The sequence below is a fragment of the Merops nubicus genome, unplaced genomic scaffold (assembly GCF_000691845.1).
Source record: "Merops nubicus isolate BGI_N331 unplaced genomic scaffold, ASM69184v1 scaffold445, whole genome shotgun sequence".
In the NCBI taxonomy this organism is placed as follows: domain Eukaryota; kingdom Metazoa; phylum Chordata; class Aves; order Coraciiformes; family Meropidae; genus Merops; species Merops nubicus.
The window spans coordinates 9368-23019 of NW_008609992.1; the positions used below are offsets into that span (position 1 = coordinate 9368).

At 53.5% G+C, this 13652-nt stretch overlaps 1 protein-coding gene across 1 annotated transcript in view; it reads left to right on the top strand.

The window, feature by feature from the left end:
- UNC5B (unc-5 homolog B (C. elegans)) overlaps nucleotides 1-13652 on the top strand; it is a 16937-nt gene that overhangs the window by 2508 nt on the left and 777 nt on the right. Inside the window, exons 2-15 of the mRNA XM_008940723.1 lie at nucleotides 1371-1514; nucleotides 2823-2926; nucleotides 3906-4086; nucleotides 4593-4760; nucleotides 5526-5690; nucleotides 6447-6479; nucleotides 7719-7913; nucleotides 8678-9073; nucleotides 9513-9600; nucleotides 9690-9858; nucleotides 9973-10206; nucleotides 11581-11730; nucleotides 11982-12146; nucleotides 12229-12416. Of these exons, the coding sequence (XP_008938971.1) occupies nucleotides 1371-1514; nucleotides 2823-2926; nucleotides 3906-4086; nucleotides 4593-4760; nucleotides 5526-5690; nucleotides 6447-6479; nucleotides 7719-7913; nucleotides 8678-9073; nucleotides 9513-9600; nucleotides 9690-9858; nucleotides 9973-10206; nucleotides 11581-11730; nucleotides 11982-12146; nucleotides 12229-12416 (2380 nt within the window). The remainder of the gene's footprint in view (nucleotides 1-1370; nucleotides 1515-2822; nucleotides 2927-3905; nucleotides 4087-4592; nucleotides 4761-5525; nucleotides 5691-6446; nucleotides 6480-7718; nucleotides 7914-8677; nucleotides 9074-9512; nucleotides 9601-9689; nucleotides 9859-9972; nucleotides 10207-11580; nucleotides 11731-11981; nucleotides 12147-12228; nucleotides 12417-13652) is intronic.

The window sequence follows — 13652 nt, forward strand, 5'->3', positions numbered from 1 at the left end:
CACCTCGTTTTAAGCATCCTCGGTTAAAAATGTGGGGAAAGGGACCTTTTTTAAAAAAAAAAAAAAGGCAATGACTTTTAAGATGACATGTCTTGAATGAGCTGGGCTCCGAAATGCTCTGACTGCGTCGGATCCAAAACATTTCATGCGGAAGAAAGCAAAAATAGGCCAAGTCAGAGAAGATAATTCAGCTGGACGAGGAGGGACTGTCGGTAGAAGTGGCTGTGTTTGGATGTCCTTAAGCCTGTTAAATAGTCACTCCTGTGAGCTGTACACTCAGTCTCCAATCCTGTGTAGGCTTTGCTTTCAGGGATTATGGAGATAGCAGAGTGTTAGCCCATGCTCCCCACCTTTCCAGGGCTGCTCAACCTACCCCCACCGAGGCTTTCCAGAGAGATGAGATGGTTTTGAGCCATCTCCATCCTGGGTCCTTCTAAAAGTTCTAATTTTTCCAAAAGTGCTTGGCCCAAATGCCTTCTTTATTTTCCAATGCCCCACCCTCTCAGTAATGGCAAAATAAATTGTATTTCCTTGGTACATGTTTGTCAGCTGTTCCATGGGAAGGTGGCAGAGAGATGGTAATTGCTCCTCATGGCACTGGGAGCAAGCTAACAAAATTACAGCTGCAGAGCACACGACTCTCAATCGCTGTGAACTTGAGGCCTTTTCATAAATAGAAGCTGCAAAAAAATAGGGTAGGTATTGCTGAAAATAAGTAAAAATAAGCCCTGAATCCCTCCAGGGCTTGGTGATGGCCACATGATGAGGGGTTGATGCTTCAGGTGAGCCTCAGCATCCTGTAGTCCAGGGGATGTGGTGGTGCCACCTTTGTCATTGCACCCTTGCCATGACCAACATGTTCTAGCAGACATCCTGGGAGTGTTGGGGGGTTGATGGAGGAGTGTAGCCCTTTCTGGGGTCAGTGGATATGAAATGCCATCATACTTGTATGATTTCCTTTAAGACCTTTTAGATGTCTTGTTTTTGTATATAAATGGTGGCTTCTCCCCACAGCGAAGCCTCAGAGGCATCCTTCAAACCCAGGATGGGGATGTTTGTGTCAGGAGAGAGCTGGTGGAGGATGATGGTGCCTCTTGAAATGGTCAAGAGGTCCTGGTCCTGCACAGCTGGACCAGTGGGAAAAAGAAGACAAGACACACATGAGCCATTGTCTTGGCTTCAGCTCCAAATCACCCTTCAGAGGGAAGAGCCTTCATCATTTGCAGAGGTGCCAAACACAGATGCCTCTGAGATACCTCCAACCCACTGCTTCAAGCTTTGTGCATCCACCAGCCCTCCTGGGTGCCGCCTCAGTTTCTTTCCTCCCTTTGCTCCTGCCGAGCTGATGCCATCCCTCTGTCCCCTTGCAGGGCTGCTGGTGCGAGAGGTGCAGATCGAGGTGTCCCGGCAGCAGGTGGAGGAGCTTTTTGGCTTGGAAGATTACTGGTGCCAGTGCGTGGCCTGGAGCTCCGCGGGCACCACGAAGAGCCGCCGGGCGTACGTCCGCATAGCGTGTAAGTGCCCGCTCCACACAGTGCTTGCTCCAGCCTGACCCCTCCAAGCAACACCAGCTGAAACAGTGACCAAAGGTGTTCATTCCCAGCTTCCCAGGAGCCCCCAAGACCCCTGTGTGGGGTTGGCTATCTCCAAAAGTTAATTCCCTGTTGAAAGCGGTGCTTTTAGATCAGTTGGAGATGACCTGTTCTTGCTGAATGGCTTTGGTCTTAGCTCCCCATCCCAGCTCTAGCTTTGCAGCTGAGCTGGCATCCTCCTGACCTACCTGGGTGAGAGGCTGTGGCACTACCTGGGTTAATACTGCATTGCCCATCAGTGTGCTCAGCTCTTCCTGGTGCTTTATTATCGTTAATAACCCAACGGTTGGCACCTTGCATGCTCTGTCTGAATCAGCGACTCCGCGTCCCTGGAGTCCCTGCTGTCATATGTCACTTCTCTAAGCTGCTGTTTGTGGGTGTCAGCCTCATTAAGGGCGAGTTAATCAAGCTGTTACCTGGCTGAGTTTGCTCTCTTAGCAAATGAGATGGCAAAGCTGTAGGAGAACAGGCAGGCTTCCCCAGTCATAAACAGATTTTGCTATTAGAGGGCTAACAATCCAGCAAGTTGTCCAAACTGGAGGTAGCTGGTGAATCAGTGATGCTGCTGAAGGGTTTGAGTCTCAATGGGGAAAATGTTACAAGGCCCAGGGCTGGCTACTGAGGGAGCCTGTTTGTCCAGCCCCAGCCAAGGGTTTGGTGTTTCTGGGAGCTGAACAGATGAGATGAACGAGGTGGGGGGGAGTTGGCTGTCCTGCTCAAGAGGAAGCCGCAGCCAGAGAGGGCTGAGTGCTGTAGCAGTATTGCAGCACCATCTAGTGATGTTCCTTCTGCTTTCAAGGCTCTGGAGTAGGACCTTGCCATGTCCCCCTCATCCTGAGGGGCTCTGCTGGGCTTCTTCCCCTTCCCCAGAGCACTGAGCAGCCCCTTGCTGAGTAAACGTGGATTTTCAGCAGCAGTCATTCCCCATTTTGGCACCCAAGTCAGCTTTCCAGCAAGTCTGGGGACATGGCTCAGCCATGACCAACAGGGGCAGAGCCTAGCAACAAGCCCCCGTAGCCCTGAAATTTGGGGATTTGCTTCAGCACCAACATGGGAGCTGTGCTTTTGGGCAAATCTCATTTCTGCCCCTGCAACAAAGACACAGGTCCTATTGCAGAGGCAACTGCATCCCATCGCTGAGGCGATGCTCTCTCCCCACCAAGGTTTTGTAGGTTGTCCTGTTTCTGCAGGATGGGTTGGTGATCCCCCTGGTTTTCCTTTTCCTCTCAGACCTACGGAAGAATTTTGACCAGGAGCCACTGGGGAAGGAGGTCCCACTGGAGCACGAGGTCCTGCTGCAGTGCCGCCCACCAGAGGGGGTGCCGCAGGCTGAGGTGAGCAGCTCAGCAGCCTGGAGAAATGCCTGGTGAAGTGGCCTCTCCTGTCCCTCCGAGAGACAGGGCAGAGCAGATGGCTTGCAGCCACGATGGATGTCCTTGGGATGCAGCAGTCAGCTCTCATTGTTGATTGATTGGTTGGGGCAGTGGATCTGTTATTGTGATATCTGATTACACACGTTACCACCTCACCTTCTCAACCCACCTCTCCCACACTTCCTGATGTGCCTCATTGTTCAGCATGATTGTTTGGTTGGGGCAGTGGATGTTATTGCGATATCTGATTACACACGTTACCACCTCACCTTCTCAACCCACCTCTCCCACACTTCCTGATGTGCCTTTAACCTCTTAGAGGGAAGATCTAACAAGGAGGCACCCAATAACTTGTTTGAAGAGGTGAGAGCCAATACCAATGTCAATACCAATGGGTTTCCCTAGCATGGTAGTGGTGCTTTCCTTGCCCACAGCTCCATCAGCCTCCAGAAGCTGATGAATGGTGGTAGCCACAATGTCCCATCTTTGGCCCAAACAGCAGTAATGTGCCCCAGTGAGGCCTGGTTTAGCTCAGCTTTTGAGAACAAATAAATACACACAGAGGCAAGGTAGGGCAGTAAGTGGTTGTGGTGCTGAGGACATCAGTGGTCTCTGTGATGAAGATGGGGAGGTCATACGCAGGTCCGAGGGGTTTTGCTTTCTATCAGGGCTGGTGAATTCAGCTCCTCCAACCTGATGTTTCTCCTTGCTTGTGCCTGCCCTCCTTCTCAACAATGGTATTGACTCATGCCCTACCCAAACATCCTAGTTAAGCAGTTGTGGCCTGGCTTAGTTTTGGAGCCCTTGAAGATCCTTATGGTGGGGAGCATGTGAGATGGGTATTTCTACTGAAACCCGTGATGAGCTTTTCCTGGCTCAGTTCAGTTCTAGTTCATCTTAATCACCATCCTCTACCCCATTTCGTCCTTTGCATTGTCAGGTGGAGTGGCTGAGGAACGAGGATGTCATCGATCCCACCCAAGACACCAACTTCCTTATCACCATTGATCACAACCTCATCATCAAGCAGGCCCGGCTCTTGGACACTGCTAATTACACCTGCATGGCCAAGAACATCGTGGCCAAGCGGCGGAGCACCACGGCTGCTGTCATTGTCTATGGTACCAGCCCTTGCTCTTGGGGAGGGGACCTTTGCTGATGGCCATGTCTCCAAGCCAAGGGGAAATAGGGGCACTTTTGGAGAAGCATAGAAGTGAACCCTACCAGGGCATTGCATTAAATTAGGTAACAGCCAATGCCTGCAAGACAGAAACCTCTGCTAGTGTGCACAAGCTATTAGGAGAGGTTATTAGGTGTAGGTAGCTCCAGGCCTTCTCCATTGAGTATGAAGGTGGGTCGAGGCTGGACCCAGCCAAATTGCTTTGACTCTCAAAGCAGCTGAAAAGCTGCATCTGGCTGAACTTTACTCTGAAACCAAAGATCTGCTGTGGCCAGATGCAAAACTATTTGCAAAGTGGAGAAAGGACCAAAGCAGACTTCAGACTAAGCTGTTCTGGGTGTCACAGAAGATGTAAGGACAGAGAACATAGTGAACCCTAGGCTTAGCTCCAATCCCTGCTCAAAGAGGCTCTGTGGATGTGTTAGCAATGTCCATCTCCTCTCGCAGTGAACGGTGGCTGGTCCACCTGGTCCGAGTGGTCTCCGTGCAACAACCGCTGTGGCCGAGGCTGGCAGAAGCGCACCCGGACGTGCACCAACCCTGCCCCACTGAACGGGGGCTCCTTCTGCGACGGGCAGCCTTTCCAGAAAATCACCTGCACCACCCTCTGCCCAGGTAAGGCAGGTTCAGAAGCCTTGTCCTGACTGGAGTGTGTCCAAAGAAGGGCAACAAAGCTGAGGGAGGGTCTAGAGCACAAGTCTGGTGAGGAGCGGCTGAGGGAGCTGAGGTTGTCCAGCCTAGAGAAAAGGAGGCTCAGGGGAGACCTTCTGGCTCTCAACAACTTGCTTAAAGGAGGTTTGAGGCAGGTGGGGGTTGGTCTCTTCTCCCAGGGAACAAACAACAGGACAAGAAGAAATGGCCTCAAGTTTTACCAGGGGAGGTTTAGGTTGGACATTGGGAAAAATGTCTTCCCCAAAAGGGTTGCCAAGGCCTGGCCCAGGCTGCCCAGGGCAGTGGTGGAGTCCCCATCCCTGGAGGGCTTTCAGAGCAGTGGCGATGTGGTGCTGAGGGCCATGGTTTAGTGGTGCCCTGGCAGTGCTGGGTTAACAGTTGGACTCAATGATCTTAGAGGTCTTTTACAGCCAAAATGGTTCTGTGATACCATGCTGCCTGCCCACATGTTGCACGGTCCAACTGTGCTCTTGATGCTCCCCAGGGAGATGGGACTGGTCAGGAAACCAGTCTGAAGCCTCTTTTAGTCTGCCAAGACCCAGAAGAGCTGCAGATGTGAGCAGAGACACAACAGGGCTGGGTTTGCTGAGATAACACTCTCCAAAGGGGAAGATGGGCGTGGGAATCTTTCTGATGCCGGAGACACCCCGGCACTGGGGACTGAGCCCCGAGGCCGTGGTGACACCTCTCTGTTTTGGTGGCCCACAGTGGACGGCGCGTGGACGGAGTGGAGCAAGTGGTCGGCGTGCAGCACGGAGTGCACCCACTGGCGCAGCCGCGAGTGCGCCGCCCCCGCGCCCCGCAACGGGGGCAAGGACTGCAGCGGCCTGCTGCTGGACTCCAAAAACTGCACCGACGGCCTCTGCCTCCAGAGTGAGTACCTGGGCACCTGGGCAGGGGCACGAACTGGTGGCTGTGGTGCTCCAGCACTCGGCCACGTTCTTATTTGCTCTGCCTCCAAGTTGACCGCGCAGGCCCCTGGTTGATCAGTTGGTTTTGATGAGTTTGTTTTTTAACCAGATTGAACCTTTCCAAAGCTAGTTCTAACCTAAAGGAAAGCAAAGTGTGGGGGTTCTTGGTGGGATCTAAATGTCCCACCAAGCCTTCTGAAGTGGTGCTAAGTTTGGGGTCTCTGCTGAAATAAGGCTGTTTGTGGTTAGTGGGGGCAAGCTGGGGGGGTTTCTTGGCCCCACCATGAAAACATCTGACTTGGCTCACTGCTCAGTAGGAACTTTGGAGCAGCAACTAGGAATAAAAACAATAATGATGGTGATGATGTTAATTCTGCGACTCTATGAGTGGGCACACGGAAGGCTGAGCAACCAATGCTGCCACCTGCTGCTGTGTGACACCACTGTCACCTTCACCACTGCTGCAGCCAGGAAGGCTTATTAGCTGGGGACTTGCACCCCAGAATCTGGCTAGGGATGGGAACATCCTTGTCGCCACTCTTCCAGCTGGCTTTTTGCATGTCCCAGGGAATGATGCTGTACTCCCATCCCTCCCCACCGTGCTGTGGCTCCTTGTGCCTCCTGGGCTGGCTTTCCCCCCTGCCCTCCACCTTTTGTTTCATCTCATCCTCATCGCCACCTTCACCTTTTGTTTTCTAACTTTTTTTTTCCCTAACAGATAAAAGAGTTCTAAGCGAACCCAAAAGCCACCGTAAGTGTTCATTTCATGGCCATTTTGTTTTGTTGTGAGGTATTGCTTTGGTTTTGGGCTGTCGCACTTGTGGAAGGGCTCCTCAACAGCTGGGGCAGGACAGGGTGGGAAGAGGAAGCAGCTAAAACCCACCCCAAAGCTCCATTAAATCACACGCTTCTCTTGAAACTATAATTACAACCCACTTTTTTATCACCCCTGCTCGTGTCCCCATTCTGCTGCCTGCAGTTCTTGTCTGTATCCCAAAATCCCAGCATGATAGGGGTTGGAAGGGACCTCTGGAGATTGTCTAACCCAAACCCCCTGCCAAGGCAGGGTCACCTAGAGCAGATTGCACTAGGATCACATCCAGGCAGGGTGCGAGTCTCTCCAGAGGAGCAGCTACAATGTAGGCAGTGTCACACCACTAAAGCTACTTCAAGCATTATTACCCACCCTAAGCACTCCCTTCTTTCAGTTAGGGATCCAAAAGTGCATCTGGATTCCTGTTTCTGGCATCCAGAGACAGGGGAAATTGGGAATAAGGTGACACATCACACAGGTGTCATAGTCCTAACATGGTTGAGATCTCCAGGTTTAGGACAGGGCTTCATTCCAGCACAAAACCAAGAGATGCTGGTGAATATGGAGGGAGGAAGGAGGGAAGGATGGGCTGAGTGTGCTCAGCTCCTGCTGCTGGAGGCTTCACTGTACCCTGCCTTCACCCTCCATCTTTCTCCTTTCTGGGCAGATAGATACACCAGGTGTTTAAAGATCCAGAGCCTTGTGGCAGGGGAAGGGAAACTGGAGAAGCTGAGAGGTGTCTATACAGAGTGACACTTGACCTTTCTGGATGGATGTATAGCTCAAGGACATATAGATGAGCTGCATGATTTAGATTTTACTCCTCAGAGTTGTCTCTGTTAGGATGTGAGGGTTGTAGCTTCATGAATCTGAGCCATGGAAACCTAATGTTTCTGGGCTTCTTGGTGTTCCACTGAAGTTTAAACAAGCCATGGCAAGGTGTCTTCCAGCAGTTTGACAGGTTCACCTCCATCTCAGTCTCTGGCATTGTTCTGGCTTCCGGACTGCTCTCAGAAAACTCCCTCCATCCTCCTGCCTCAGCCTTTTCACAAGCCCAGTAGACATCTTCCCATTTGTGCCTATGTCCTGAGTTAGTGGTAGGGTTGGGGAGCACCGGTGGGTCTGGTGCATTTCTGGTCCTCCTTTTTTCACTTCCATTTCTTTAATCCCTCCCAGTGCTGGAAGCCACAGGCGATGTTGCCCTGTATGCTGGGCTGGTGGTGGCCATTTTCGTCTTCATTGTGATCCTCATGGCCGTGGGGGTGGTGGTGTACCGGAGAAGGTGCCGAGATTTTGACACGGATATCACAGACTCATCAGCTGCTCTGACTGGAGGCTTCCACCCTGTCAACTTCAAGACCTCTCGGCATGGTAAGACCCGTAACCCGTGCAGATGCTGCTCACCAGCTCAAGCCCAGGCAGAAGGAAAGTCAGGCACAGTAGGGGACAGGTCCCCAGTGGACCCCAAGCCCCAGTTTTCTAGGGTAATTTCACAGATTCACAGCGTAGTAGGGGTTGGAAGGGACCTCTGGAGATCATCTCATCCAACCCAGCAGTTAAAGCAGAGTCACCCAGAGCAGGTTGCACAGGATCACATCCATGCGGGGTGATGGAGTCTCTCCAGAGAAGGAGACTCCACAACTTCTTTGGGCAGCCTCTTGAGCCTCTTTAGTTACTGTTAAGCATTGAGAAGATCCCCTCTCAGTCTTCTCCAGGCTCAACAGCCTCAGGTCTTTTCTCAGTCTTTCCTCATCAGAGAGATGCTCCAGTCCCCTCAGCATCTTTGTAGACCTCCACTGGACTCTCTCCAGTCTCTCTTGGACTGGGGAGCCCAGAACTGGACCCAGCACTCCGGATGTAGTCTCCTTTGGGCAGAGTGAAGTGAGAGGGCAACCTCCCTCAACCTGCTGGCCATGTTCTTTTGCTGGGCAATTCCCTTCCACCTGCAGTAGGTGCTATCTGGTGGAAGGTGGACAGCTGTAGCCCAGCACTACACCCGTTGTACCTCCTGTGTGCTGGGTGAGGAGGGCTTTTCACCCTCTTTTCTTCAGGCTTCTCTTCCAGTCAAGCAGTGCTTTTCCATCCCCTTATTTCTGCTGCCATCTTCATGCCATCCATGTTCCCTCCTCCCACAGACAACCCCCAGCTGCTGCACCCCTCGATGCAGCCCGACCTGACAGCCAGCGCAGGGGTGTACCGCGGCCCCATGTACGCCCTGCAGGACTCCTCTGACAAGATCCCCATGACCAACTCCCCGCTGCTTGACCCCCTCCCCAACCTCAAGATCAAGGTGTACAACTCCTCCACCGCCTCCTCCTCGCCGGGGCTCCACGACGGGACGGATCTCCTCGGGGGGGGGGTCCCCGCCACCGGCACCTACCCGGGGGACGCTACCAGGGACAGCCCCTTTGCCAACGTCCGGGGCAAGGCCTTGGGCTCCCAGCAGCTCCTCAGCTTGCCCCGGGAGCACGGCAACAGCGCCAGCGGCACGTTTGGCTACCTGGGGGGCAGGCTCACCATACCGGGCACCGGTAAGCCCTGGGCTGGGCAGGAGGGTTCATTTGGCTGCTGAATGGTCCAGGAGTTGCTCTAGTCCCAGCAGAGTTGCCTGCCGTGAGCAGGCCTTTGCTGTCTCAAACCTGGGTTAAGGGGGGAAGGCAGCGAGTCATTCCCAAGCTGGGCTTCTTAGGCTGGAGGTCACAGCTTCATGGGACTTTCCTGGCTGGCTCTGCCATCAGTCCAGGGCCAGTACCTCACAGAAAGATCCAACCCGTGGTTTTGCTTCCTAATGCCTGGCTCCTCCCTGCAAGTAGTGCAGCTGAGGAACATCCAGAGATGTTTCTTCTGGGGTGATCTGGGCTGCCCGTGCTCACTGCTGTCCTTGTGCTCACCAGCCAGGGGTGGAAGGGTGGTTTCTCCTTGGCAGTGTCTCCCTCGTTTTGTGATTCACATCTCTGTGTGCTGTGCTAGGGGTGAGCCTGCTGGTGCCCCACGGGGCCATCCCCCAGGGGAAGTTCTACGAAATGTACCTGGTCCTCAACAAGGCAGAGAGCGCCCTGTAAGTGACACCACACCATCTGCACCTCTCCTCTTCGTTGGCCACTGGGAGGCTTTCTTGCCAACCAGTGTCCCCTCTGCCCTCCCCAGCCTGCCCTCCGAAGGCACGCAGACGGTGCTGAGCCCAGCAGTGACCTGTGGACCCACTGGCTTGCTCCTGTGCCGCCCTGTTGTCCTGACCATTCCCCACTGTGCCGATGTCAGCTCTGCCGATTGGATTTACCAGCTGAAAACACAGTCCCACCAGGGAAACTGGGAGGTAAGATGGGAACCCAGCCCCTGCAGCCAGAGAAGACGACGAGCCCTGTGGCACACAGCCCACAGAAAGCCCCCTTTGGATGGTGGGCTGACCCCCAACCTTGATTCCCCGTAGGAAGTTGTGACCCTGGATGAGGAGACCCTCAACACTCCCTGCTACTGCCAGCTGGAAGCCAAGTCCTGCCACATTTTGCTAGACCAGCTTGGCACCTATGTCTTCGTGGGAGAGTCCTATTCCAGGTCAGCCATCAAGAGGCTCCAGCTGGCGATCTTTGCCCCCACCATTTGCACCTCCCTGGAGTACAGCCTTAAGGTCTACTGCTTGGAGGACACGCCAGATGCCCTGAAGGTAACATCGCCTTGGGACGCCAGCACGGGCTGCCCCTGCTTGCCAAAGCTGTTTGTGCTGGAGGTAGAGATGCTGACTGGTGCCTCTCAGGGTGGCTTGGCCCCAGGGAGCAGACAACCTGATGCAACTGCCTGCAGAGTGACCACAGTGAAATAATGAGCTTGTTTACTTCTCTCACCACCCTTCTTCATCCTTTCTGATGGAAACAATGACAGTGTTGCTCAGCTTCTACACTGGTCCCTCTTTCTGCAGACATTACCTGAGAGGTTTTGCTGCTGCTGGGTGGGTTTTCTCACTCCATCACAGAATCCCAGCATGGTAGGGGTTGGAAGGGACCTCTGGAGATGATCTAGTCCCACCTTGCTGCTAAAGCAGAGTCACGCAGAGCACATTGCCCAGGATTGTGTCCAGGAGGGGTTTGGAATCTCTCCAGAGAAGGAAACTCCACAACCTCTCTGGGCAGCTTGCTCCAAGGCTCTGCCTCCCTCAGAGTAATGAGATTTTTCCTCATGAACAAAACCCTTACTTGCTGCTGTGATTTGCCTCAGTTTTTCCTAGATCCTGTTATTCCTGCGTGGAGATGGGTCTCTCCCCTCCTTGGGAGGGTTTTGGGGCATAGGTAACATCAGAGTGCAGTGCAGCAAGCTTGAGTTGGGATGCTTTGTCTGCTTGGCCCAGTGACTTGTCCTGTGGTGTCAGGATCACTGCAGTGCCTCTAGGTGGGGATGTGGGCAGCACTCCAGCTCCTGCATTGCATCTTATCCCTAAGAGCTGCTGCTGTGGGAGTGAGATGCTGTTAAAAACAGACTGGGTGACGTTTACATTGGACCTTTGTGTCATCTGAAGAGTACAGAGGCATGTATCACAGGGTAGAAAATTCAAGTTATCACAGGATGGCTTTGGAAGGGACCTGTGGGGATCATTCAATCCACTCCCTCTGCCAATGCAGCTGCACTTAGAGCAGGGTGCCCAGGATGGCATCCGGGTGGGTTTGGAATCTCTCCTGAGAAGGAGACTCCACAACCTTTCTAGGCAGCCTGCTCCAGGCTCTGACACCCTCACAGGAAAGTTTTTCCTCATGTTCACATAGACTCTCCTGGGTTCCATTTTGTGCTTGTTGCCCCTTGTCCTGTTGCTGGCACCACTGGAAAGAGTTTGTCATAGATGGGGATGGCATGTGAGATGAGTTGGGAAGTTCTTGGAGAGCAGCTGGGGGGTGGCAAAGGCTCCTCTTCTCGAGAGGATTCCCTGTGGGTTTGTTAGTGCTGCTAGTTGCCCTTGGCAGGTCCATGCCTGGCTTTGGGTATGGAGTGGGGAGAGGAACAGCCCCTGCTCTTCTGCTGAGTCTCATGCTGCCTGTCCCACTGCCCACAGGAGGTGCTGGAGCTGGAGCGGACACTGGGTGGGTATCTGCTGGAGGAGCCCAAGCCCCTGCCCTTCAAGGACAGCTACCACAACCTGCGTCTCTCCATCCACGACATCCCCCACGCACTGTGGAGGAGCAAGCTGCTGGCCAAGTACCAGGTGAGGGCTCCAGATCAGGGACACCATCATCACCCAGGCAACATGGGGTTGTAAGAGCCCTGGTCTTTTCTCCAGAGTTGTCTCCAAAGGAATAGAGAAGGAAGGGGGGACAGTTTTCTAATCATTCCTGTTGAGATGCTGTCTGTGGGGTCCCTCAGTTCCATCTCATCCTTGTGAGGTGGCTGGAGGAGATGGGATCTCCCAAAGGAGCTGCTTGAGCCTTTGCTGATCCATGCTTTGGTTGTCTGCAGGAAATCCCCTTCTATCACATCTGGAGCGGCAGCCAGCGAGCCCTGCACTGCACCTTCACGCTGGAGAGGTACAGCCAGGCCTCCACAGAGCTCACCTGCAAGATCTGTGTCCGGCAGGTGGAAGGGGAAGGGCAGATCTTCCAGCTCCACATCACACTGGGAGAGGTGAGCAGTGGGGAGACGACAAGGGGACACGCTTGGGAGCCGCTCTATCCTGCAACATCTCATCCTGTCCTTCCCTCTGCAGCACGCCAGCTCCTTCGACACCCTTCGCTCCCACCACAGCGGTACCACCACCACCACCACCACCCAGGTGGGACCCTACGCCTTCAAAATCCCCCTCTCCATCCGGCAGAAGATCTGCAGCAGCCTAGATGCTCCCAACTCCAGGGGAAACGACTGGAGACTTCTCGCCCAGAAGCTTTCCATGGACCGGTGAGTCTCCCTGTGCTTTTCCTTCCCTCCTGTGCCTTGGGCAGGGGGACTTCACTCTGCTGTCCCTCCCAGCCAGCTTATCTCCAGCTATATAGGTCCACCCATAAATATGGCTATGGCTCTGCATAGTTATACCCATCTATATCCATGTATCTGTATGTGGCATAGAATTGTTTTGGTTGGAAGAGAACTTTAAAATCACCGAGTCCAACTGTTAACCCAGCAGTGCCAAGCCCACCATTAAATCATCATAGAATCATTACAGTTAAACAAGACTTCCATCATCAAGTCCAGCTGTCAACTCAAGACTACCATGACCACTAAACCATGTTTCTGTCAGGAAATAAATTCTTCCTCATAGCCACTCAAAATTCCCACCACACCAGTACAGCTTAACCCCACTTCCTCTCATCCTCTCACCAGTTACTAGGGAGAAGAGACCAACTCCCACCTCACTACACCCTCCTTTCAGGGAGTTGTAGGGAGCAATAAGGTCTCCCCTGAGCCTCCTCTTGTCCAGGCTAACCAACCCCAGGTCCCCCCCTGGGCCCCCTCTTGTCCAGGCTAACCAACCCCAGGTCCCTCAGCCACTCCTGGTGAGACATGTTCCACAGACCCTTCACCAGCTTTGTTGCCCTTATGGACCTTCTCCAGCCCCTCAATATCCTTCTCATACTGTGCTGCCCAGTACTCAAGCTGTAGCCTCACCAGGACCACATAAAAATATTGTGGCCTCACCAGTGCCACAATAAAGATATTAAACAAGACTGGTCCCAAAAGTGAGCCCCGGGGAATACTGCTTGTGGCCAGCTGCCAACTGGGTTTAACTTCATTCACCACCACTCTCTGGGCTCAGCCATCCAGCCAGTTATGGCATGAGCCATCAGCTTCTCCAGCAGAATGCTGGGGAAGGTAGTGTCCAAGGCCTTACTGAAATCCAACCCCAGGTCCCTCAGCCACTCCTCATAAAACTTCTCTCTAGACCTTTCTCCAGCTTCATTGCCCTTCTCTGGACATGCTTCAGCCCCTCAAGGTCCTTCTTGGAGTGAGGGGCCCAAAACTGGACCCAGGATTCGAGGGACAGCCTGCCCACTGCTGAGTCCAGGAGGATGATCTTTGCCCTAGTCCTGCTGGCAGCACTAGTGCTGATCCAAGCCAGGCTGTTGGTGGCTTTCTTGGCCCCCTGGGCACATGCTGGCTCGTTTTCAGCCAGCTGTTGACAAACACCCCCACGAC